The sequence below is a fragment of the Hylobates moloch genome, unplaced genomic scaffold, assembly GCF_009828535.3.
Source record: "Hylobates moloch isolate HMO894 unplaced genomic scaffold, HMol_V3 SCAFFOLD_9, whole genome shotgun sequence".
Taxonomy (NCBI): Eukaryota; Metazoa; Chordata; class Mammalia; order Primates; family Hylobatidae; genus Hylobates; species Hylobates moloch.
This window is the reverse complement of record NW_026652284.1, coordinates 34,585,889-34,612,214: the sequence shown is the minus strand read 5'-3', so window position 1 is coordinate 34,612,214 and position 26,326 is coordinate 34,585,889. Positions and strand designations below refer to the sequence as shown.

Genomic DNA, 26,326 nt, shown 5'->3' with positions numbered 1-26,326 from the left:
TTTGCTTGTCACTTATGTGTATATTTTTCTGTGTAGGTTATGCTTCAGTTTAAATAAAAATGATAGGTTTTCCTTTTTTCATTTTTTCTTTTTTTTTTTTTTTTTTAGAGATGGAGTTCACTCTGTCTCCCAGGCTGGAGTACAGTGGCACAACCTCAGCCCATTGCAACTTTTGTCTCCCGCATTCAAGCTATTCTCCTGCCTCAGCCTCCCAAGTAGCTGGGATTACAGGCACACACCACCATGCCCGGTTATTTTTTGTATTTTTAGTAGAGACGGGATTTTGCCATGTTGGCCAGGCTAGTCTCGAACTCCTAACCTTAGGTGATCTGCCCACCTTAGCCTCCAAAAGTGCTGGGATTACAGGTGTGAGCCACCGTGCCCGGCCAAAGAACTATTTGACATTTTAGTTTTTCATGTTTTTAAAAAAAATTTTTTTTTTTTTTTTGAGACGGAGTCTTGCTCTGTCACCAGGCCAGAGTAAAGTGGCGTGATCCCGGCTCACTGCAACCTCTGCCTCCCGGGTTCAAGCCATTCTCCTGCCTCAGCCTCCCAAGTAGCTGGGACTACAGACATGTGCCACCACGCCCAGCTAATTTTTGTATTTTTAGTAGAGATGGGGTTTCACCATGTTAGCCAGGATGGTCTCAATCTCTTGACCTCGTAATCTGCCCGCTTCAGCCTCCCAAAGTGCTGGGATTACAGGCATGAGCCACCATGCCTGGGCTTTAATGATAGGTTTTCAAACTCCACATAAAACCATCCTTTCTCGTTGCCTGTTTTTTTGCCAGTCATTTCCAGCTTTGACATCATTTTTGGTCCTTTGCTCTTTTTATTCACCATTGGCTCTCAGAGGATTCATTTATAAAACTGATAATAGATCCTAGTAACATTAAAACATATCTGCCTGATCAAAGATATAGTCACAGACCTTTTTTAGTAATAAATATATATTCCTGCCAGTGCTTAGCACTCTACTACATAGTTTCATCTAGATACACTTCTGTCATCTTAGACTCACCTTCTTTAAAGAGCTTTACTCTCCAGCATTTCCTTATATGATAGCCATAATTTCTCTTATCTTCAGTCAAAACCTTGGAGTAATTTGATTTTTCTCTTCTTCCTTATTGCGCTAGCCAGCCACTTTACGTTTGCTGTTGTTTTAAAGAGAGATGGGGTCTTGCTTTGTTGACTCTTAGCTCCTGAGCTCAAGGGACCCTCCTCCCTCAGCTTCCTGAGTAGCTGGGACTTCAGGCATGCAACGTCACACCCAGCTTTAGCCAGCTATTTTACCAAGTTTGGTTAATTCTTCTATTGGCATCTTGAATCCATCTATTCTTTTCCATTCCTGTTAGTATTAACCTACTTTTTTAGTATTTTTTACTAAAATGGCTTATGCATTATCTCTATTAATTCCTACAACTCTGTGAGTACTGTTCCTATCTAGAGATAACTTGTTAGTACTTACCATTTAGTAGGTGGCACAACGAGGGTACAAACTCAAGTCCAGAGCCTTCATACTTCAATATTTTATGTCATTAGCTTTAGAATATAAACGTGTTGAAAGTTGAGTGTAATCACAATATGAAAAAATTAAAATAGAAAACACCCAGCTGGGCATAGTGCCTCAGGCCTGTAATCCCAGCACTTTGGGAGGCCAAGGTGGGTGGATCACCTGAGGTCAGGAGTTCGAGACCAGCCTGGCCAACATGGTGAAACCCCGTCTCTACTAAAAATACAATAATTAGCTGGGTGTGGTGGCGCATGCCTGTAATCCCAGCTACTCAGGAGGCTGAGGCACGAGAATCACTTGAACCTGGGATGCAGAGGTTGCAGTGAGCTGAGATCGTGCCACTGCAGTCCAGCCTGGGCGATGGAGTGAGACTCTGTCTCAAAACAAAAACAAAAACAAAACACTCAAAATTTCGAATAGGTTTTTCAAACTACTCCCTTTTTGTTTAGTTGCATGGTGTAGTGGATAAAAGCACAGACTTACAGAAACATCTAGTTTGAGTCCTAACTTTGCCACTTATAAACATGTGACCCTTACTCAAGTTATACTAACTATGCTTTAGTTTGCCCCTCTATAAATAGAAGATAATTTGATATCTACCTTAATAAGGTGGTTTGTGATAATTGAGACTTTATATGTAATGACTTAATAAGCATAAAAATGTTCCTGATAATCCCAGGTACATAAAAAATGTTCCGTGAAGTTAGCTCGTTATTAATATAATTTAGTGATGTTTGGACATTTTAGCTAAGGGCTCTTGTTTGGAACACCAATAAATAAAGGAGACCAAAAGCATTATTTCACTAATTCAAATATATATCAAAAGTTCTTTTACACTCCCTGGCACCATAATCCCTCCCATTCACTCTGTGCCCCACTTCCCATACCCAGATATACATACTGTATATCTGATAGAATTATACTTATAAAGGTAAGTGAAGAACATATTAGAAAGTTAGAACTTTCCGGCCAGGCGCGGTGGCTCACACCTTAATCCCAGCACTTTGGGAGGCTGAGGTGGTGGATCGCCTGAGGTGAGGTCAGGAGATTACAACCAGCCTGACCAACATGGTGAAACCCTGTCTCTACTAAAATACAAAATTACCCGGGCATGGTGATGCATGCCTGTACTCCCAGCCACTTGGGAAGCTGAGGCAGGAGAATTGCTTGAACCCAGGAGGCGAAGGTTGCAGTGAGCCAAGATTGCACCATTGTACTCCAGCCTGGGTGACAAGAGCGAAACTCTGTCTCAAAAAATAAAACGAAAGTTAGAACTTTCCATCATGTTAAAATTTTCTATAGAGCAAAATGTGTATACTTTTTTTTTTACAGCTTTTCAAATGATTAAAAAATAATACTTAATGTAAACTTTGGTGAATTCAGCAAACTTTCTTCTTTTTTCTTTTTTTTTCTTTTTTTTTGAGATGGAGTTATGCTCTTGTTGCCCAGGCTGGAGTTCAGTGGCGTGATCTCAGCTCACTACAACCTCTGCATTCTGGGTTCAAGCGATTTTCCTGCCTCAGCCTCCCAAGTAGCTGGGATGACAGGTGTATGCCACCACGCCCAGCTAATTTTTGTATTTTTAGTAGAGATGGAGTTTCACCATGTTGGCCAGGCTGGTCTTGAACTCTTGACTTCAGGCGATCTTCCTGCCTTGGCCTCCAAAGTGTTGGAATTACAAGTGTGAGCCACCACACCCGGCCGAATTCAGCAAACTTTCTAAAATAACTATTCTACCATATTGAGTCAAACTCTTCTACCTAGGTTCAAGGTTTGTCTAATAGGATTTCTGTTTCTTTTTCCCTTTCGCTCAATATAAGCTTTTAGCTCAGATTCTCATATGAACTCACACCCTATTATACTCCATCCTGTCTTCCCCCACTGCTGTTCATTTTTAGCCATGATGCTCATCCTCCTTCTTTCATTAGCACCCAGCTCTTTTCAGTTTATTTTCACCCAGCACTTGGCATATTTGTGGCACCTTAACTTTTTCTTCCTATTCTGTCGTATCTATAAAGTTCTTCTCAAAATGTAGACCACAAACTGTTTGTGGTCATGATGAGATAAAGGGCTTACATCACTGTGTAAGTCAACTATAGCATACAGCATACTGTTTCGTTTAGCTGACTTTTTGAGCAAGATTTTTTCTTTTTTTTTTTTTTTTTTTTGAGAGGGAGTCTTGCTCTGTCACCCAGGCTAGAGTGTAGTGGTGTGATCTCAGCTCACTGCAACCCCCACCTCCTGGGATCAAGTGATTTTCCTGCCTCAGCCTCCTGAGTAGCTGGGATTACACGAGTGCTCCACCACACCCAGCTAATTTTTTTTGTGTGTGTACTTTTAATAGAGATGGGATTTTACTATGTTGGCCAGGCTGGTCTCAAACTCCTGACCTCAAGTGATCCGCCCGCCTCAGACCCCCAAAATGCTGGGATTACAGGCATGAGCCACCGCACCCAGCCTTTAAGGAAGATTTTCTTTTTCTTGTTTTTCTTTTTTCTTTCTTTACTCTTTTCTTTTCTTTTTTTTTTTTTTAGACGGAGTCTTGCTCTGTTGCCCAGTTGGAGTGCAGTGGCGCTATTTGCAACCTCCGCCTCCTGGGTTCAAGCGATTCTCCTGCCCCAGCCTCCCAAGTAGCTGGGATTACAGGTTCCTGCCACCACGCCCAGCTAACTTTTGTATTTTTAGTAGAGTTGGGGTTTCATCATGTTTGCCAGGCTGGTCTCAAACTCCTGACCTCAAGCAATCTGCCTCCCTTGGCATCCCAAAGTGCTGGGATTACAGATGTGAACCACCACGCCTTAAGCAAGATTTTATTGATGAGAGAGCAGTGTATTGATTCGTATTCTGGTGCAAACAAACTCTCTTATCTTGTTAGAGACCAACACTTCCAGTAAACTCGTCTATACCATACAAGTTAACATTGTAATTCTGTCAGATGTACAGTATATTGATGGGGAGTGGGGCAGAGAATGAAGGGCAGGGGTTATGGTGCTAGTGAATATTAAAAGACTTTATTCATTGGTTTTGGCCTTTCAGCATCTGAATTTCTGTTCTGTATTTCTGGAATTCATTCTTTTATGATTTTTGGTGGGAAGCTTAACCTGCTTGTTACAATAGCCAAGTACTTGCTTTGTCAGCCTTCCTTTTGCTATGACACGTGAGCTGTGGACTTGGTCTAGCAAATGCACCAGTACAGACAGCATCTTTGGAGCTGGGGACATGGAAAAGGAGGAACCGCGTGGACCCGGTCTGTGGTGGTAGTAACAAATGCAGTGGTGTTTTCCCAGGGCCAAGTCTGCTACAGTTTTGAACATCCTTGGTTGTATAGCCCATAAATTGGTTTCTCTGAAGATTATTATCCACCAGATATCTTTTCATAAATGTATTTTTTACTTAAATTAGCCAAACTAGGTTTTTGTTGCTTCCAGCTAAGAACACTGACTGAAAAAAATACTAACAAAAGAAAACAAAACACCTTATACTGTTACAGTTACTTTAAGCAAGCTGATCACAAGCAAATCTTGTTTTCTCTTAAATTACACATGAAGTTTTTTTTTTATTTTGAGACGGAGTCTCACTCTGTCACCCAGGCTGGAGTACAATGGCGCAATCTTGGCTCACCGCAACCTCCGCCTCCCGAGTTCAAGCGATTCTCCTGCCTCGGCTTCCCGAGTAGCTGGGATTACAGGCATGCACCGCCACGCCCGGCTAATTTTGTATTTTTAGTAGAGATGGGGTTTCTCCATGTTGGTCAGGCTGCACATGAAGTTTTAAAAATGTTTTAGTCTTGCTCTGTGAGACATGTAGACAGTACAAATTCTAAATAATAATGATTTCATTTTAGTATTTGCATTTTAAATTTTCAGTGTGTTTTATGGACCATGTGCTGCTATGTATGCCTGAAGAAGTACTTGAAATGCAAATTTGGGGAGACTTTGCCATATAAATGCTTGGCTGGATTAAGCGCCTAATTAGGATGGTTTTTCAACAAGTTGGAGTAAGCATGCAATCGGTGAGTGCTCAAAATTCATTTTTTAAATCCCGACATTTAGATATTTTAAGAATTTTTTCTGAGAAAATGAAATAAATCTATATATGACCAACATCTTGAATTCAATATGTTTATGTACTGTTTAATTTGCTTTCTATTTAAATCATAGAAGTGAATCTTTTCTCAGCATCTGAAGTAAGGAAGTAACTTTCTGGGTTACATTGAAAACTTACCAGTATTCATGTGACCATTAAGAGCAATATATTTGTTATTAGTGAGGAAAAGGCTTAAATAAGCAGAAAAGTCATTGCATAAAATATGCTTGGCCAACACTTGACAGCGCTCTTAATGTTGTAGAATCATTAACATTGAATGCTGTTATAATGTGTTTAAACAACACAGTTGTTTAAAAGGTAAGTCATGTCTCTTAAAAATAACAACTATTGAAAGAAAAAAGTTACTATAATGATTGTTCTGTGCTAGAGATGTTAGTTTTTACCTTGACTTTTTTTATAAGTATTTTCTACTAATATATAAAGTTTGTTTAGACCTATAAATTCTTAGAGCATTGTGTCAAGCACATTTTGTAGAATATTTTGTTTTACATTTTCAAATTCATTTTTTTCATGGCTATGACATAGAATTAAATTTTATTTATTGAAGATACAGGCAGGTTACATAATTTGAATATAGGTATACTTTTTTTTTTTTGGACAGGAAGTCTTGCTCTATTGCCCAGGCTGGAGTAGAGTGGAGCAATCTCGGCTCACTGCAACCTCTGCCTCCCAGGTTCAAATGATTCTCCTGCCTCAGCTCCCCAAGTAGCTGGGATTACAGGCTCACACCACCACGGCCAGCTAATTTTTGTATTTTTTAGTAGAGATGGGGTTCCAGTATGTTGGCTGGGCTGGTCTTGAACTGACTGCCCACCCTGGCCTCCCACAGTGCTGGGATTATAGATGTGAACCACTGTGCCTGGCAGAGTATGGGTATACTTTTTAGTGCACTTTTACTTTTTTGTTTTTGTGCCTGAACTTTGAATCTCCCCAACTTCCAAGGTTACGTCTGTTTTCTTCAGAGATTAAAAAGTAGAGAACCAAATAAAATTATCTTTGTTTATAGCTGCATAATTTTGAGATTATTAGCTTGGGATAAGCAATAGGAAAATGACTTGTAAATTTATTGGTATTTTCATATCTTTCAGATATATGTTCCTATGTTTTAAATTTCACTTAGTGGCCAGGCGCAGTGCTCAGGCCTGTAATCCCAGCACTTTGGGAGACGGAGGCAGGAGGATGGCTGGAGCCTAGGAATTCAAGACCATCCTGGGCAATATAGTGAGACCCTGTCTCTACAAAAAATTTAAAAAATTTAGCTAGGCATGGTGGCACACACCTCTAGTCCCAGCAATTCGGGAGGCTGAGGTAGGAGGATTGCTTGAGCCTGAGAGTCAGAGGTTGCAGTAAGCTGAGATTGTGCCACTGTACTCCAGCCTGAGCAATAGAGCAAGACCCTATCTTTAAAAAAAACAAACAAAAAAACTTCACTTAGCTCAGTTTTATCATAGTGTGGACTGACATTTTAGTAATGACAGCAAAATTTTCTTTTTCTCTTGCTTGCACAAGGAAGGGAAGTTTTTGTTATTTATGATTTCCAAAAACCAAAGCTTTATAATTTCCATTTATTGTAATTTTAGTAAGAAGTATAGTTTAATGGTAAGATTGTGGGTCCTGGATTTAAACACACTTGAATTTGAAATTTGTCTCTGTCAGTTATTGCCTTCGTCTGCAAAGTAGCTATAAGAATTGCTACTGCTATAAGAATTGTTACCTGTGGATTAAATGACAGTGTATGTAAAGCATCTAGCACAGTGGCTTGTACAGTGTAGGTACATTCAATAATAGTTTCTTACATTTTTGCTGTTACTAGCCTCCCACCCCAAGACAGGTCAATATGAGTAGTGCTAATTGAGGCCAAAGTGCAGAATTCTGTTTCAGGCACAGATAGCACGCTTTATTTAGCTTGTTCACTTTAAGCTGGAAAATGGGTGCCTTTCATCAAAGAATGGACCAGCTAAAGGAGGATTAACTTGCTCAAAATATTGTAATTACAACTGAGAGTCCTTCCTACTAATGGCAGATTAGCAAGATCTGTTTTTAACTTATTGAAGCTAGCATATAATCATCAACTTTAATCAGTTAGCTGAAAATTCATATAAAACCAAATTTTCTTCTAACATAAAGCAATGTGATCTTTTGGGGTTAACTAATTTCCAGTATTTTTTAGCTTGTTGCCTAAGAATAAAAATACAAAGGAATCTTTCAAGATTTTATATTTGGGCACCAGAAAATAAAAGAAGCTTTCTTAGCTCTACCTTTCAGTGATTAACATGTATTTTCCCATTGATCTGATATATACAGGCATACCTTGGAGATAGGAGTTTCATTTCAGATCACCACAATAAAGTCATACTGAAATACAGTGAATCAATTTGTTTTTTTTCTTTGAGACAGTCTCACTCTGCAACCCAGGCTGGAGTACAGTGATGCAGTCTTGGCTCATTGTAACCTCTGCCTTCTGGGTTCAGGTGATTCTCCTGCCTCAGCCTCCCAAGTAGCTAGATTACAGGTGTGCGCCATCACACCAGGCTAATTTTTTTATATTTTTAGTAGAGTCGGGGTTTCACCATGTTGGCACTTGATGCTTCTTCATCTTGCACTTTTATGTTATGGGGATGGTTTTTTTCCTTATGCCTCATTAACCAACTTCTGCTAGCTTCAACTTTTCTTTTGTAGGTTCCTTGCTTCTCTCAGCCTTCACAGAATTGAAGAGAATTATAACCTTGCTCTGGATTAGGCTTTGACTTAAGGGAATGTTGTGGCTGGTTTGATATTTATTTTCTCTATATCAGAAATAAGGCCTTCTTGCTTTCTTATCATTCATGTGTTCACTGTAGTAGCACTTTAAATTTCCTTCAAGAACTTTTCCTTTGCATTCACAACTTGGCTAACTATTTGGGCCAGAGACCTAGTTTTCAGCCTGTCTGGACTTTGAACATGCCTTCTTCACTAAGCTTAATACTTTCTAACTTTTGATTTAAAGTAAGAGACATGCAATGCTTCTTTTCACTTGAACACTTGGAGATCATTGTAGGGTTAAACTGGCCTAATTCCAGTGTTGTTTTGACTCAGAATAGGGAGGTCTGAGATTGCGGAATAGCTGGCGGATAGAACAGTCAAAACACACATAACGGCCGGGCGCGGTGGCTCACGCTTGTAATCCCAGCACTTTGGGAGGCTGAGGTGGGCGGATCACGAGGTCAGGATATCGAGACCACGGTGAAACCCCGTCTCTATTAAAAATACAAAAAATTAGCCGGGCGTGGTGGCGGGCGCCTGTAGTCCCAGCTACTCGGAGAGGCTGAGGCAGGAGAATGGCGTGAACCCGGGAGGCGGAGCTTGCAGTGAGCCGAGATTGCGCCACTGCACTCCAGCCTGGGCGACAGAGCGAGACTCCGTCTCAAAAAAAAAAAAAAAACAAAAAAAAAACACACACACACACACACACATAACATATATCGATTAAGTTTGCCATCTTACATGTGCTCAGTTCATGGCACCCCAAAACAAAGTAGTAACAAATAACATCAAAGATCACTGATCATAGATCACCATAATAGATATAATAAGAATGCATAAGGCAGGGCCTAGCCTGTAGGGCGGTGGGGGGCAAGGGGAGGGAGAGCATTAGGACAATGCATGTGTTGTCCTGATGCATGCAGGGCTTAAAACCTGGATGACGGGTTGATGGGTGCAGCAAACCACCATGGGACATGTATACCTATTTAACAAACCTGCACGTTCTGCACATGTATCCCAGAACTTAAAGTATAATTAAAAAAAAAAAAAAAAGGCCGGGCGCCGTGGCTCACGCTTGTAATCCCAGCACTTTGGGAGGCCGAGGCAGGCGGATCACAAGGTCAGGAGTTCGAGACCAGACTGGCCAATATGGTGAAACCCCATCTCTACTAAAAATACAAAAATTAGCCGGGCGTGGTGGCGGGTGCCTGTAGTCCCAGCTACTCGGGAGGCTGAGGCAGGAGAATCGCTTGAACCCAGGAGGCGGAGTTTGCAGTGAGCCGAGATTGTGCCACTGCACTCCAGCCTGGGCAACAGAGCAAGACTCCATCTCAAAAAAAAAAAATAGTAATGCATAAGTTTGAAATATTGTGTGAATCATACAAACATGACACAGACGTGAAGTGAGCACATGCTGTTGGAGAAATGGCGCCAGTACACTTGGCTTGACACAAGATTGCCACAAACCTTAAATTTGTAAAAAGAACAATATCTCCAAATTGAAGGAAAGTGAAATGCATGCCTGGCTACTTTTGTATCTTTAGTAGGGATGGGGTTTCACCATGTTGGCCAGGCTGGTTTCGAATGCCTGACCTCGGGTGATCCACCCACGTTGGCCTCCCAAAGTTCTGGGATTACAGGCGTGAGTCACTGCATCCGTCCTTTTAAATGAATTTGATACTGTACTCGAAAGCATTCCAAGAGTGAAAACTACCTTCATCCTTTATTTTATCTTTTTTTTTTTTTTTTTTTAAAGGAAAAAAGGCTGGCACGGTGGTTCATGCCTGTAATCCCAGCACTTTGGGAGGCTAAGGTGGAGGATCACTGGAGTTCAGGAGTTTGAAGCCAGCCTGGGCAATACAGTGAGACGCGATCTCTACAAAAATTACAAAAATTAGCCGGGCATGGTGGTGTATGCCTGTAGTCCCAGCTACTTGGTAGGCTGAGGTGGGAGGATCACTTGACCCTGGGAGGCGGAGATTGCAGTCAACTGAGATCATGCCACTGCACTCCAGTGTAGACTATAAGAGTGAGACCTTGCTTCAAAAAATAAAAAATAAAAAGAAGAAATTGCAAGCTTTTAGGTCAGATTTTGTTTTGTTTCATTTTTCCCATTAGAACAGCCAGTGGTGATTGGCTCATTGTCTTTGACTCTGCACACTAATATTACTGTAATAGCCATCCCTGCTTGGCTTACTATGCCAGTGCTTACTGTGGCCAGTGCTTTTACATAAATTGCCTATGTTCAATAGAACAATGCACTTTACAGATGAGAAACCTGAGGTTCAGAGTGTTTAACTGCCTTGACCAAAGTTACCTAAGTAGTAGAACTATAATGTGAACCCAATTCTGATTCCAAAATCCTTTCTCTTTTCAGTGTACTTTGCTACCCTTAGAAGGGAAAGATGACTGTTAATGTTTATTAAAAACATTATATATGGCCTGGTGCAGTGGCTCACACCTGTAATTCCAGCACTTTGGGAGGCTTAGGCGGGCAGATCACCTAAGGTTAGGAGTTCGAGACCAGCCTGACCAACATAGTGAAACCCTGTCTCTACTAAAAATATAAAAATTAATTGGGCATGGTAGCGCATGCCCATAGTCCCAGCTACTCGGGAGGCTGAGGCAGGAGAATCCGGCTTGAACTCGGGAGGCAGAGGTTGCAGTGAGACGATATCACGCCACTGCACTCCAGCCTGGGCGACAGAGCAAGACTCCGTCTCAAAAACAAAACAAAACAAAAACCATTATAAATACCTTAACTCATTTAATGCTCATAGGCTCGTGAAGTAGATAATATCTCCATTTTATAGGTGAGAAAACAGAAGCATAGAGAGGTGAATAATTTGGCTAGCTTTATACAGGCAGTAAATTGGTAGAGGCTAATTTTAAAGCCAGGCCTATATGCTACAATGGCCTGTTTTCTCTTTACTGTCTTTTATTTTCCCTCAACATTTGTTTGAATTTAAAACCACATGCTCACATATCTCCAAACTTTTTACGTCCCTAAGCAAAAATGTTTTTAAATTGCAGGAAGTAAGAATAGTGTGAAGCTAATGTGATTCTGATTAATTTCAGTATTTTATATTGGAAGAAAAGTTACTATAGCAAGTATCTATAATAATTTGTATTATTGTACTCTGGTTTTCTTTTGGTGCTTTGGAGGAGGAATGTAAGGAAGAAGAGAACTGAGGGAAGTGTTCATCTTTGGTTAAGGATTTAAAAATTGTTACAGAATTTCATCTTCCCATTTTCACTCCTTCCCCGTTCCCAACACACACTTTCAATTTTCCCTTAGCTCCCTGAGAATTAAGAATTTACATTTTGTTGGGTCCTAACTTTTTAAAGATCTGATTAACAGTATGGATGCTCTTCCCAGAAAAGTAACACATACACAATTTTGTGTGTAATTTTAGGGATACATGAACCTCTGCATTAATGCATTAATATCACATAGTTTGTCTTGAAAAACATATTTTTTTTGTTTGTTTGTTCTTTGAGACGAAATCTTGTTGTGTCCCAGGCTGGAGTGCAGTGGCGCGTTCTTGGCTCACTGTGGCCTCTGCCTCTCGGGTTCAAGTGATTCTCCTGCCTCAGCCTCCTGAGTAGCTGGGATTATAGGTGCCTGCCATCACCCCTGGCTAATTTTTGTATTTTTAGTAAAGACAGGGTTTCACCATGTTGACCAGGCTAGTCTCAAACTCCTGACCTCAAGTGATCCACCCTCTGCGGCCTCCCAAAGTGCTGGGATTACAGGCGTGAGCCACCGCACCCAGCCAGAAAAACATATTTTTCTTAGAGTTAAATTTATAGTTTTTCCTGCTACAAGTTGCCCTCAAATAATAATGTACATTAAACTAGTCTATAATAAATGAATTACCACATAGAGCTTGAGTGCAGTCATCATGGATGAGACAGATGACAGCTTCAGATTCCAGCCTCACACGTCAACACTTTCTACAATAGCATTTCGCAATGTTAAAAAAGAACAAACTACTTTCCTGTTGTCATCCTCCTCCTTGCTGTCATCACTTTCAAACACTGTTGCTAAATGTTATGGACTGTCATTACTAGACACAGACATGCATGTGCGCACACACACACACACACAGATTCACTGTTAGATTATTTAAAAGCAGTTTTCATAGATAAAGCATGGTTTTTCAGTTTAGCTATTTCTCTCTTTTTTTTTTTTTTTTTTTTGAGACAGAGTCTCGCTCTGTCACCCAGGCTGGAGTGCAGTGGCGCGATCTTGCTCACTGCAACCTCTGCCTCCCAGTTCAAGCAATTCTGCCTCAAGCCTCCTGAGTGGCTGGGACTACAGGCGCGTGCCACCACACCTGGCTAAGTTTTTATATTTTAGTAGAGACGGGGTTTCGCCACGTTGGCCAGGCTGGTCTCTAACTCCTGACCTCAGATGATCCACCCACCTTGGCCTCCCAAAGTGCTGCGATTACAGGCATGAGCCACTGCGCCTGGCCCTGTTTAGCTGTTTCTTTTTTTTTTTTGAGACAGAGTCTTGCTCTGTCCCAGGCTGGAGTGCAGTGGCACCATCTCGGCTCACCGCAACCTCTGCCTCCCAGGTTTAAGCTATTCTCCTGCCTTAGCCTCCTGAGTAGCTGGGATTACAGGCGCGTGCCACCACACCTGGCTAATTTTGTATTTTTAGTAGAGACGGAGTTTCACCATGTTACCCAGGCTGGTCTTGAACTCCTGAGCTCGTGACCTGCCCGCCTCGGCCTCCCAAAATGCTGGGATTATAGGCGTGAGCCACCACGCCCGGCCAGCTATTTCTTAATGGCATTGGATTGTCTTATTTTCTTTTCTTTTCTTTTTTTTTTTTGAGACAGAGTCTCGCTCTGTCGCCCAGGCTGGAGTGCAGTGGCGCAATCTCGGCTCACTGCAAGCTCCGCCTCCCGGGTTCACGCCATTCTCCTGCCTCAGCCTCCGAATAGCTGGGACTACAGGCGCCCGCCACCGCGCCCGGCTAATTTTTTTGTATTTTTTAGTAGAGACGGGGTTTCACCGTGGTCTCGATCTCCTGACCTCGTGATCCGCCCGCCTCGGCCTCCCAAAGTGCTAGGATTACAAGCGTGAGCCACCGCGCCCGGCTGGATTGTCTTATTTTCTAAATGAAATTGGATTATCTTGCCAGGCATGGTGGCTCACGCCTGTAATCTCAGCACTTTGGGAGGCTGAGGTGGGTGGATCATGAGGTCAGGAGATCGAGACCATCCTGGCCAACATGGTGAAACCCTATCTCTACTAAAAATAGAAAAATTAGCCGGGTGTGGTGGCACGTGCCTGTAGTCCCAACTACTGGGGAGGCTGAGGCAGGAGAATTGCTTGAACCCAGGAGGCAGAGGTTGCAGTGAGCTGAGATCATGCCACTGCACTCCAGCCTGGCAACAGAGCGAGACTCTGTCTCAAAAAAAAAAAAAAAAAAAAAAAAAAAAAAAAAAAAAAAAAAAAAAAAAAAAAGAAATTGGATTATTTTATGACCATTTTCTTCTCCCTGCCTTCTCTCTTACATCTAAAGAAATATTAATGACAGTTTGTCTTTAGAGGAAGTCTTTCCTTCTCTAAACTAGCTATTGACAAGACATAGTTCAGCCACAAGTTACGGTAGGAGATGCACTTGGGTCACACAGCCTCCCAATGCACAGATGGTGACTTTTTAGTACCATCTGTTCACTGTTTCTGCACAGCCATTTACAATTTCTCCTCCTCTATGAGGGCTGAATAGAAAAAAATAGAAAAGTAGACAGACCTAGTTTTAGAGTTCCTGGAAATTAGCTATTCTTTCCCCTCACTTTTTCCTACCATCCAATAAAGGTTATGGCTCTTCATTCTAAATATTTCAGTCATTAGTTTAGACAGACCCTTATTTGATATTTATTGGTGCTAAGTACTATGTAATTGACAAATAGCAGAAGAACACATTATGTTAGTCTACTGTATATGCTTGAAAAAATAATCACATAAAGCAATCTGTTCTTTTCCTTCCTTTAACTTTGTAGAAGATACCTAAATAATCGACTTATTCCTTTTAATTAAAAGCTGAATCGGCTGGGCGTTGTGGCTCATGCCTGTAATCCCAGCACTTTGGGAGGCTGAGATGATTAGATCACCTGAGGTCAGGAGTTCGAAACCAGCCTGGCCAACATCGTGAAACCCCGTCTCTACTAAAAATACAAAAATTAGCTGGGCATGGTGGCAACTGCCTATAATTCTAGCTAGACAGAATTGCTCTAACCCAGGAGGTGGAAGTTTCAGTGAGCTGAGATCGCACCACTGCACTCCAGCCTGGGTGACAGAGCGAGACTCCCTCTAAAAAAAAAAAAAAAAAAGCTGACTCATTGGCCACTTCTCTTGCTGAAGGCACCTAGTATTTTTCTGATATTAGACAGATGGAAACATAATAGTTGACATTTCGCCCTGCAACATGCATAGTGAAGAATGCTAAAAGCTGGCAGAAACATTAGTTCCTGACCTTGGCAAATCCTTTCTAAATTTTTCTTTGTGAGCTTTTTGTCCTCTTCATCTCCAGACAAGACCTTTGCTTGATGGAGGGGAGAAAGATTCACTTTAGACTGTCTAATTGTCACATTGTGATGCACAAATAGCATTCCACTTGTACTACATCATAGGAGAATTTTGACTTGTGACTAAATAGAAGACTCAAGAAGAGAAATGACTGGTATAATTACTTTTGCCCTATGGATTTATTTGTAGAAGAACAGGATCTATTAAAATGTGTAAGATAGGGCCATGTGCGGTGGTGCATGCCTGTAATCCTAGCACTTTGGGAGGCTGAGGCAGGTGGATCACCTGAGGTCAAGAGTTCGGGACCAGCGTGGCCAGCATGGTGAAACCCCATGTCTACTAAAAATACAAAAAAATTAGCTGGGCGTGGTGGCATTCACTTGTAATCCCAGCTACTGTAATCTCAGCTACTCAAGAGGCTGAGGCAGGAGAATTGCTTGAACCTGCAGGGGGGCGGGGGGGGCGGAGGTTGCAGGGAGCCAAGATTGCTCCACTTCACTCCAGCCTGGGCAAAAGAGTGAAACTCCATCTCAAAAATAAATAATAATAATAATAATAATAAGGTAAACAGTTTGCTTAAATACTGTCTTAGAATTATTTGCCCATGTTTGTTCTTTTTTTGGTGGGTAGTCTGATGTTGACATTGTAGAACTGCGAGGCTTCCCATTTTTCTCTAGTCAGATGTTTTCCTTTCCCTTAGTCCTCACATGTTATTAAGACTACTTGTGTCGTAATCCTGTATGATTACTGATGTGAATGATGTTTTCTTCTAAGCTTCAGAGTAACTTTGCTTCTTAAAATTGTTTGTATACTATTCATATTTTAATATTGTTATCTTCCTTTCTACTTACCAGTTTTCTAATCTTTGCCATCCTTTTTATTTACATTTCTGAAGCAAAAGCTATCATTTTTGTTGGTTATTGGAGTCAGTATAGGTTATAAGTACTTTTTGGAACTCTTCTAGGTAAGATTCAGTGAAACCTTGGGAAATATGTGATAAAAATTATATGAAAGCTATGGCAGGTGCCAGGGGTATTATATATCCTTCTATGATTTCCACTTTGTTGGTTTTTTTCTCAGGGGGTGGGGGGTGGGGGGGACATGGTCTCACTCTGTTGCTTAGGCTGGAGTGCAGTGGTGCAATCCTAACTCACTGCAGCCTGGAACTCCTGGGCTCAAGGGACCTTCCTGCTTTAGACTCTCCTGTAGCTAGGACGACAGCATGCATCACCACGCCTGGCTAATTTTCCAATTTTTTGTAGAGATGGGGGTCTCACAAAAAGACCCCAGGCTGGTCTCAAACTTCTGGCCTCAAATAATCCTTCTACCTCAGCCTCCCCAAAGCACTGAGATTACAGATGTGAGCTACTGTGCCCAGCCCTGAACCCCACACTGACTCATACTGTTATCCTTGAATTAGACTTGATTGTTAAAATTTAAGAAATCAGATAGTTTCTGTGCTCGTTTTATAAGTTGTATATGCTTTTATCTAAGGGTCTAGTTTGAGTTAGGTTTTGGAGCCTCCACTGTTTACAGTGAACAGTTGTTTGGTTATGCTGTTTATATTGGGGTAATTTCATTCTTTAAGTAGAATGATCACGGATTGATCTTAAAAAAGGGGTAGTATCCATTTCTCCAGAATTCATACTCAGCTGATTTGGTTCTGTTTAGTCTTTAGGATATAATTGTTTTTTGAGTTTTTTGTTTTGTTTTATTTTTGAGACAAGGTCTCGCTTTGTCACCCAGGCTGGAGTGCAGTGGTGTGATCTTGGCTCACTGCAACCTCCGCCTCCTGGGTTCAAGCAGTTCTCATGCCTCAGCCTCCCAAGTAGCTGGGATTACAGGTGTGTACCACCATGCCTGGTTAATTTTTGTATTTTTAGTAGAGATGGGGTTTCGCCATGTTGGCCAGGCTGGTCTTGAACTCCTGGCCTCAGGTGATCTGCCCATTTCGGTGTCCCAAAGTGCTGGGATTACAGGTGGGAGCCACTGCACCCGGCCTTATATAACTGAATGTTAAAGTTTGATGAATTAAGTATAATAGTCATATAATTCTTACTCTTTTCTTTTAAAATTGCTTTTAGTAGCATGCTACCTTTCTTTACTTATTCTGTCCAGGCTCAAAACAGATGGATAGTTTTTCCTTTAAAGAGAGATCATATACTTGGGGAGAAGTTTCAAGGTACAATTTGTAATGATTTACCTAACATTCAACACGTGTGCTTTTTTTTTTTTTTTTTTGCTTTGAGGGTTCGTTTTTGTCTTTAAGCATAGCATAATGTCCTGTTTTATTACGATTTCATCTGAGAAATTCTGCTGAGATGAAATTTCTTACCTTTCCTTTGGGGAGTAGGCCTCCCAAGAGCAATATTCCTGGATTTCAGCCTTTGCTTATCCTTGGCCAAGCATTCTTGTGCAGCAAACAACATGGAGCACCCTGCATGGTACACATTCAGATTCTGAACTTTGTACTAATTTGGGATTGTTTTGAAAAGTGTATTACAACAAAAGTAACATATATTTAAGAAAAATTATGTATATCAAAATTCTAAAACTAAAAATATAGCAGAAGAGATAAAATAGTGTTTCTGTTGCAGAATAGTATGAAAACCTGATGAAAATAAAATTTTTACTATAAATATAGTATTTAAAAATTACTGGCTAGTTTATATTTTTATATAATACCTTACATTAAGCTTTTTTGAATTAATAATATCTATCTATCTATCTTATCAATCTATATATCTATACATTATTTTTGGATTGAGAAACATTAGCTTATTTGCCATAACATTTAGAGCATTCTGATCCTATAATTAATGTGTTAGTATGTCATACAAATAATTGTCTAATGCTTTGTCTTAACAGTTCTGTACATCTTGTAATTAAGCTTTCGGTTTTTCCAACTTCCTCAGGTACTTTGGTCTAGGAAGCCATATGGTTCATCTCGAAGTATCGTAAGGAAAATTGGTACTAATTTGTCTCTGATTCAGTGTCCGAGAGTTCAGTTTCAGGTACTATATTTTATATATTTTAAGTATTTTATTAATATGTACATTAGAAATAAAAATAGGCAAGATGGTTTTAAAAGTATTTTGAGACTTTTCACCAGTTGATGCCACTGTCAATACAATAAAAGAGGATTAAAAACCACAGTAAAGCCTTTCTAATTTTAGTTTCTCTGTGAAGTGATTGAGATTTTTAAGATATTTATCCTTCTTAAGGATGCATATGTGAAGATTTAGGAGCATATAATAAGCTAAGCAGTTGTTAATTCCTAGGTGACCTCAAACATAGGCTTTATATTATTTCAGGTGCTTCATGTACCACCATTATTTTTCTTCTGTAATTATACCTCCCTCTTTGGATAGCCACTCTGTTCCCCTGCTTTATTTTTAGATCTCTGTGGATGCCATATAAGTTGCTTTCCCTGTCATTGGTTTCACGCTCAGCATTAATTATAGGATCCATTGCCTTGGCAATGACAGCGTCAAGACAAAAAGGTAATTGTGGTTTTCTCAGTGAGGTGATAGTCAAACCGTGAATCAGGAGAACTTTTGAAAGTCTTAGTCTTAGAACTTTTGAAGGTCTTAGTACAGTATTCTCTTTTAGCACCAAATCTGGAGCAACTCTACTCTTTGCTTGGAGATACTGCTATTTTCCTTGATTTGTGCTTTTGTTTGTTTCTTTTTTTTTTTTTTTTTTTTTGAGATGGAATCTCGCCTGTTGCCAGGCTGGAGTGCAGTGGCAGGATCTCAGCTCACTGCAATCTCCGCCTCCTAGGTTCAAGCACTTCTCCTGCCTCAGCCTTCTGAGTAGCTGGGACTACAGGCGCACACCACCACACCCAGCTAATTTTTGTGTTTTTAGTAGAGATGGGGTTTCACCATGTTGGCCAGGATGGTCTTGATCTCTTGACCTCGTGATCTGTTCATCTCGGCCTTCCAAAGTGCTGGGATTACAGGTGTGAGCCACTGTGCCTGGCCTTGTTTTTTATTGTTATTATAGTATTAGACATTTATCAGATAACTTTGTTCTTTTTTTTAGTAATTCTTTACAACCGTAATGTAACAACATTTCAGTTCAACATTGAATAATATAAAATTCAACAGATATCTCTGCCACTTTTAAATAATAGATTAACGTGGTGATGTGGCAGATGTATTTAACTCATCATTCAGAAATTCAGAAGTGCCCACATGTACCCATTTGATAACATGTTATGTTCTTAAATCACTCCTCCTGGTAAATGGAGGTGAAATCTGTTTCTTTTTCTTTTTTTTTTTTTTGGGGGACAGTCTTGCCCCGTTGCCCAGGCTGGAGTGCAGTGGCGCAATCTCGGTTCACTGCAACCTCCACCTCCCAGGTTCAAGCGATTCTCCTGCCTCAGTCTCCTGGAAAATTGGTTTCTAAATAAGTGGTAGAAATTAGCATTTATTCAGGTTGACGTGTGTGGTAGAAATTAGCATTTATTCAGGTTGACTGACAAGGTTGTTCATTGCTGTGTTTATAATCCTGCTCACAGATTGACTGGCTAAACCTTTGTGCGTCAGTCTAGAAATGGACAGACTGGAGCTGGGCATGGTGGCTCACTCCTGTAATCCCAGCACTTTAGGAGGCTGAGGCAGTCAGGAGTTCAAGACCAGCCTGATCAACATGGTAAAACCCCGTCCCTACTAAAAATACAAAAATTAGCCGGGTGTTGTGACACACACTTGAAATCCCAGCTACCCAGGAGGCTGAGGCAGGAGAATCACTTGAACCTGGGAGGCGGAGGTTGCAGTGAGCTGAGATCATGCCACTGCACTCCAGCCTGGGTGACAGAGCGAGACTCTGTCTCAAAAAAAAAAAAAAAGAAATTGACAGATTGGAGCTTTCCAAGAAGTAATTTTTTATTACAGTATAGGCTTTTTTTTTTTTTTAAACTCATGAAGTCAAACATGCAAAGCCTTATTTATTTATTTATTTATTTTTTTGAGACGGAGTCTCGCTCTTGTCATCCAGGCCAGAGTGCAGTGGTGTGATCTTGGCTCACTGCAATCTCTGCCTTCTGGGTTCAAGCCATTCTCCTGCCTCAGCCTCCTGAGTAGCTGGGATTACAGGCGCCTGCCACCACGCCCGGCTAATTTTTGTACTTTTAGGAGAGATGGGGTTTCACCATGTTGGCCAGGCTGGTCTCAAACTCCTGACCTCAGGTGATCTGTGCATCTCTGCCTCCCTAAGTGCTGAGATTACAGGCGTGAGCCACCGCACCCAGCTGCCTTTTTTTCTTTTTGATAATCAAAATGAAGAAATCTGCGGTAGTAAGTCTCTCGAGTACTTTCCAAGAATTCAGTTCATTTAGACATGAACTGCTGCTTATTTGCCAGTTTCCTTCAAATAGCTATTATGTTAACTAAGGTTTATAAACTTTTTTCTGATTGTTCAATTCCATCAATTTCTTTCTAGTTAACTATCTTACCCCCCTCCTAGTTCCAGGAAAATGTGCTTCAGCATTTGCATTCATATAGCTAGAGATGTGGAGATATCTAATGTTTTCTGATTGCAACCGTCAAGTCTGCCTTGACAGTCAATGGGCTGAAGTACTAGAGACAAGTACATTTACTTGGGAGAATTGTTGATGTTATCAGTCTTTTAAAAGGGTATGAGCAGAAAAAGAGTATTAGATTTAACTAATTTGAACTGCATTTGAAAAGAAATGGATTAACATAAGGAGAAGAGTAAGGTATGAGAAACATTGATGACCTACTTGAGACTGTAGTGACAGACAGAAGCCATTTGTTTATAGTTACAGATTTTTATTTCCAGGTATACTGAGTCTTTTTTTTTTTTTTTTTTTTTTTTTTTTGAGACAGAGTTTCGCTCTTGTTGCCTAGGCCAGAGTGCAGTGGCACAATCTCGGCTCACTGCAACCTCTGCCTCCTGGCTTCAAACAGTTCTCCTGCCTCAGCCTCCCGAGTAGCTGGGATTACAGGCGTGTGCCACCAAGCCTGGCTAATTTTATATTTTTAGTAGAGATGGGGTTTCTCTGTGTTGGCCAGGCTGGTCTCAAACTCCCGACCACAGGTGATCCGTCTGCCTCAGCCTCCCAAAGTGCTGGGATTACAGGTGTGAGCCACCGCACCTGGCCCATACTGAGTCTTTTTAAATTCAACATCGATGTTAAAGTATTTCGTCTGGTGGCCCACGCCTACAATCCTAGCACTTTGGGAGGCTGAGGTGGGTGGATCACCTGAGGTCGGGAGTTCGAGACCAGCCTGGCCAACATGGAGAAACCCCGTATCTACTAAAAATACAAAATTAGCTGGGCATGGTGGCAGGCGCCTGTAATCCCAGCTACTCAGGAGGCTGAGGCAGGAGAATGGCTTGAACCTAGAAGTTGGAGGTTGCTGTGAGCCAAGATCGTGCCAGTGCACTCCAGCCTGGGCAATAAGAGTGAAACTCTGTCTCAAAAAAATAAAAATAAAAAGTATTTTGTCTGCTGCTTAAATGTTTACATATGCTATCATCCTTCTGTATCTCCATTGCTTCTTTGTTTATCAGAAATATAAAAGATGTAGTCTTCAAAATGTATAGAGGATGCAGTTTTGAGTGAGAAAATTGAAAATGCATTTTTTTCCCCTATTTTTATAGCTCGTTTAGGGGCTAATTGATGTGGAATATATCCAGGCTATCTGGGAGTCCAATGTGGGTAAATATTATTATTGAAAGTCTGAGACTGGGAGTCTATATGGGGCACAGGGCAAGTGGACATCATTATACTGAGACCATATCCAAGTTGAAGTGGATTAAACTGAGAACAGAACAGTCATACAGTAAATTCAGAAAGTAAAGTTAGGTAGTCAAAACCAGTCTTCCCATTGTCCTCGGTGGTTTCGCTGTCTTTTGGAGAACCCATCTGAAATGCAGCCTCATTTTTCTTTGCTTCCTCTACTTTTGTTGACTCTGACTTTCATTCTTTTCCTAGTACTTGCATCACTGGCAACAGCTCAACCCTGTCAGCCTTGAAACCGTTTCACCTTTGAAACCTTAGACCTCAATATATTCCTTCTAGATCACAGCATCTCCTCCCTGTACTAGCTAACCCGTGTATCTTTGGTCAAGTAAGACTCTTATATAAATGATAGGCAGTACAGGCATATTCCTTTGTGTTTTGAACATTAGATGAGATTATCCATGTGAAGTCCTGAGCATAATTACTCATACATAGTGAATGCACAGTAAAAAGTACTGCTGCTAGTAGTGGTTTTGCTATTATCATTATTACCACTTCATAGTTACAGAACTAATTATCTTATTTGGTTTTCTAATTTAATTCCTTTGGGAGGGGGGCGAGGGCTAAAAGGCGACATATATGGTGTAGGGTATACTGCTTGCGTGATGGGTGCACCCGGATCTCACAAATCACCACAAAAGAACTTACATAACCAAATGCCACCTGTACCCCAATAACTTATGGAAAAGTAAAATAATAGTAATAAATCATTTAACTCCTTTGTTTTACAGATTGGATTTCTGTATATTTTATAGAGTCGCAAATCAGAACACATACCAACACATTTAGTTACACCTTCATCCAATTAATGGGCACAATGACTATTGTGCTGGCAATAAGATGAGGTGATACATGTAGAAAGCCCTATAAAAGACACCCAATACATGTTTCTTTGCTGTGTTATTGAAGACCTTCCTATAACCTCATAGGTTTTATTATTACTTCTCCTGTACTTCAGTTAGCTCTAGGAATGAATTGGCTACTTTATACTCAAAACAGGATCTCTAGACCCTTCACATTTACTTTGGTTGAAGAAAGCTAACTTCCCCTGGCCCTTTTCTACCTTTCACATATGTGCATTTCAGCACACCTACACACTTGTGGCCATAAGCATTTTGTGTATTTGGATATTGTTTTCCTTGTGGAGGTACGAACTAGATTAAGACACACTAGGAGAACAGGCCCTTTGTTGTCTCCTCGTTTCTAGATTCATGACATCAAAAGAAAATTCAGTTCATGGAGGGGCTTGTAAAAGCAGTAAACTCTGGGGGATAAGGAGGAGTGGGATGCAGAGGTTTTAATCTGCAGTGTTGTTTTTTTTTTGTGAGACAGAGTCTTGCTCTGACACCCAGGGTGGAGTGCAGTGGCTCAATCTTAGCTCACTGCAACCTCTGTCTCCCGGGTTCAAGTGATTCTCTGTCTCAGCCTCCCGAGTAGCTGGGATTGCAGGCACGCACCACCACACCTATAGCTAATTTATTTAGTTTTTATTTATTTTTTTGAGCTGGAGTTTCGATCTTGTTGCCCAGGCTGGAGTGTAATGGCATGATCTCAGCTCACGGCAACCTCCACCTCCCGGGTTCAAGCGATTCTCCTGCCTTAGCCTCCCAAATAGCTGGGATTACAGGCATGCGCCACCACACCTGGCTAATTTTGTATGTTTAGTAGAGATGGGGTTTCAACATGTTCTCCAGGCTGGTCTGGCTGGTATTACAGGCATGAGCCACCGTGCCCTGCCTGTAGTGGTTCTTAACACTGGATGCGTATAAATCATCAGGAGCATTTAAAAAAAAAAAAAAAAAAAAAAACCCATGCTCAGGCCTCATCCTCCAGTGTGGCTCTATATGCTTCCCTACCTCTGTACTAAAATTCTTAGGGAGCTTTTAAAGAAATACAGGTCCTGTTTAATAGCTTACTAAATATGAATTTCATGCATTTGTTTTTTAAAACCTTTTCAGGATCCTATGCAGCTAAAGTTGAGGACCTTAGACATAGTTTTATTTTAGTATTTTGCTACAGAAAGTTTGTGTTTACCAACACATTTAAACAGTGACATATTATCTTTTGGCGATTGTAAGTATTCACTAAAGCACTTTTGGGGTACATTTTAATGTATTTTAAGTTGTATGAGTTAAAGAGAAGCATAGAATGTAAGTGTAGTATATTGGGGTATTACTACATTTAAAAAAAAAAAAAAAAACCTTAAGGCAAAATACCCCCAGAAATGTGATCCTCAGTACTACCAAGTGAGGCACTTCAGAATAACCTGGGTTAGGGACTTGGCTGTGTGGTTATAGTAGTTTGAATACCAACTCTCTTGGGTAATTTCACATTTTTCTCTCTGATAAACCTAACCCAAGCTATTTTCTTGGATTGCAAGGAGTGGTTTTTGGAATTGGTGGTGGAAAAGGACTGTTCATTAACCAAAAAAGTAATGAATGAGATTCCTACTAAAGCTCACACATGGTGATTAAATCTGGAAGTAAAATGGCCATTTGTTATGGCACATCTTTATATAGCAAGTAAACTTGAAATTCATACTTTATGCTAGGTGTTGGTATTGAGTGGTGAATGAAACAGCATGTATGTCTGCCCTTATTGGTTATATGATTCAGTGGGAGAGATATTTTAAAAAATATGCTAATAAAGGTATAATTATCATTTGTAATAAATGCCATATAGTATGAAGTAGTATAGCATGGGGGAGAAGATCAGGAGTTCTCAGGGAAGGCCTCTCTAAAGGAATGATAATTAAGGATTACAAAGAGCCTGCTCTGCAGGGTTGAGGACACAAGTAGAGGTTGAGGGAGTCATTGTGTGCAGACAGAATAGCATGTGTAACTATTCGAGGAAATCAAAAAATTGGTGAATGATCTTTGGTATACGATTTTGCAATCCGCCTTGGTTGCCCAGGCTGGAGTGCAGTGGCGCGATCTCGGCTCACTGCAAGCTCCGCATCTCGGGTTCACGCCATTCTCCTGCCTCAGCCTCTCCGAGTAGCTGGGACTACAGGCGCCCGCCACCACGCCCGGCTAATTTTTTGTATTTTTAGTAGAGACGGGGTTTCACTGTGGTCTCGATCTCCTGACCTCGTGATCCGCCCGCCTCGGCCTCCCAAAGTGCTGGGATTACAAGCGTGAGCCACCGCGCCCGGCCTCATACCTGGATTAATATATAAAATAACTGTTAAATTTAACCCTGTGTTTCAATAACTACTAGATAATTTGGAATATGCTAGCATGTGATGTCATACTGTATATGATGTTCATTTTTTATTTTTAGCTATAATTTTATAGTCATTTGGCCCTTAAAGATTACTGAATCCAGCAACAAATAGTACGTTTTATAAATTTTGGCATTGTGGAACCCAGCACGGTGGCTCACACCTGTAATCCCAGCACTTTGGGAGGCCGAGGCGGGCAGAACACCTGAGGTCAGGAGTTCAAGACCAGCCTGGCCAATGTGGTGAAACCCCGTCTCTACTAAAAATACAAAAATTAGCCAGGCATGATAGCAAGTGCCTGTAATCCCAGCTACTCAGGAAGCTGAGGCAGGAGAATCACTTGAACCTGGGAGGCGGAGGTTGCAGTGAGCCGAGATCATGCTACCGCACTCTAGCCTGGGCGAAAGAGCGAGACTCCGTCGCAAAAAAAAAAAAAAGGCATTGTGAAATAGTAGTTTTGAGACTAACTGAGTATGGCTGGGCACAGTGGCTCATACCTATAATCTCAGCACTTTGGGAGGCCGAGGCGGGCGGATCACCTGAGGTCAGGAATTTGAGACCAGCTTGGCCACCGTGGTGAAACCTCGTCTCTACTAAAAATACAAAAATTAGCTGGGCGTGGTGGCAAGTTCCTGTCATCCCAGCTGCTTAGGAGGCTGAGGCAGGGAGAATTGCTTGAACCTGGGAACTGGAGGTTGTAGTGAGCCAAGATCACACCACTGCACTCCAGCCTGGGTGACAGAGCAAGACTCCATCTCAAAAAAAAAAAAAAAAAAGAAAAGTAACCAACAAATGTTTGTGGCCATTTTATTCATCTCAGGTAGTTGATCTCTTAAAAACTTGTGTTTCCACAAGGATACTGCTGCTTACCCTTAAAGATTATTTTCAGAAATACACACATTTTCCTCCCTCTGGTGGCTTTGTTTTCTTGCCTTTTACTATTCTAAGTGTGTTATGGATGGAAACTTTTAATAAATGTTCATTTAAAATAGTGACCATGCAAGAGATACATTTACAACATGGTGACTATAGTTAACAGCAATGTATTGTATATTGAAAATCACTGAGAGAGTAGATTTTAAGTGTTTTCACCAGAAAAAATTGAATTGGAGGTAATCCAATTCAGTTGAACCACTGCACATATTTCAAACATAATAAATACATACAATTTTGTAATTTTAAAGAATACATTTTTTTTTTTTTTTTTGACATGGAGTGTTACTTGTCACCCAGGCTGGAGTGCAGTGGTGCAATCTTGGCTCACTGCAAGCTCTGTCTCCCAGGTTCACGCCATTCTCCTGCCTCAGCCTCAGAGTAGCTGGGACTACAGGCGCCCGCCACCACGCCCGGCTAATTTTTTGTATTTTTAGTAGAGACGGGATTTCACCATGTTAGCCAGGATGGTCTCGATCTCCTGACC

At 41.0% G+C, this 26,326-nt stretch overlaps 1 protein-coding gene across 13 annotated transcripts in view; it reads left to right on the top strand.

Annotated features, from left to right (window-relative positions):
* Positions 1–26,326, top strand: part of MTFR1 (mitochondrial fission regulator 1) — a 182,761-nt gene that overhangs the window by 19,261 nt on the left and 137,174 nt on the right. For all 13 annotated transcript variants that reach the window (XM_058444269.1, XM_058444267.1, XM_058444262.1 and 10 more), the window contains exons 2-3: positions 5,380–5,525; positions 17,824–17,922. In XM_058444269.1, the coding sequence (XP_058300252.1) occupies positions 5,460–5,525; positions 17,824–17,922 (165 nt within the window). In that variant the 5' untranslated portion in view covers positions 5,380–5,459. The remainder of the gene's footprint in view (positions 1–5,379; positions 5,526–17,823; positions 17,923–26,326) is intronic.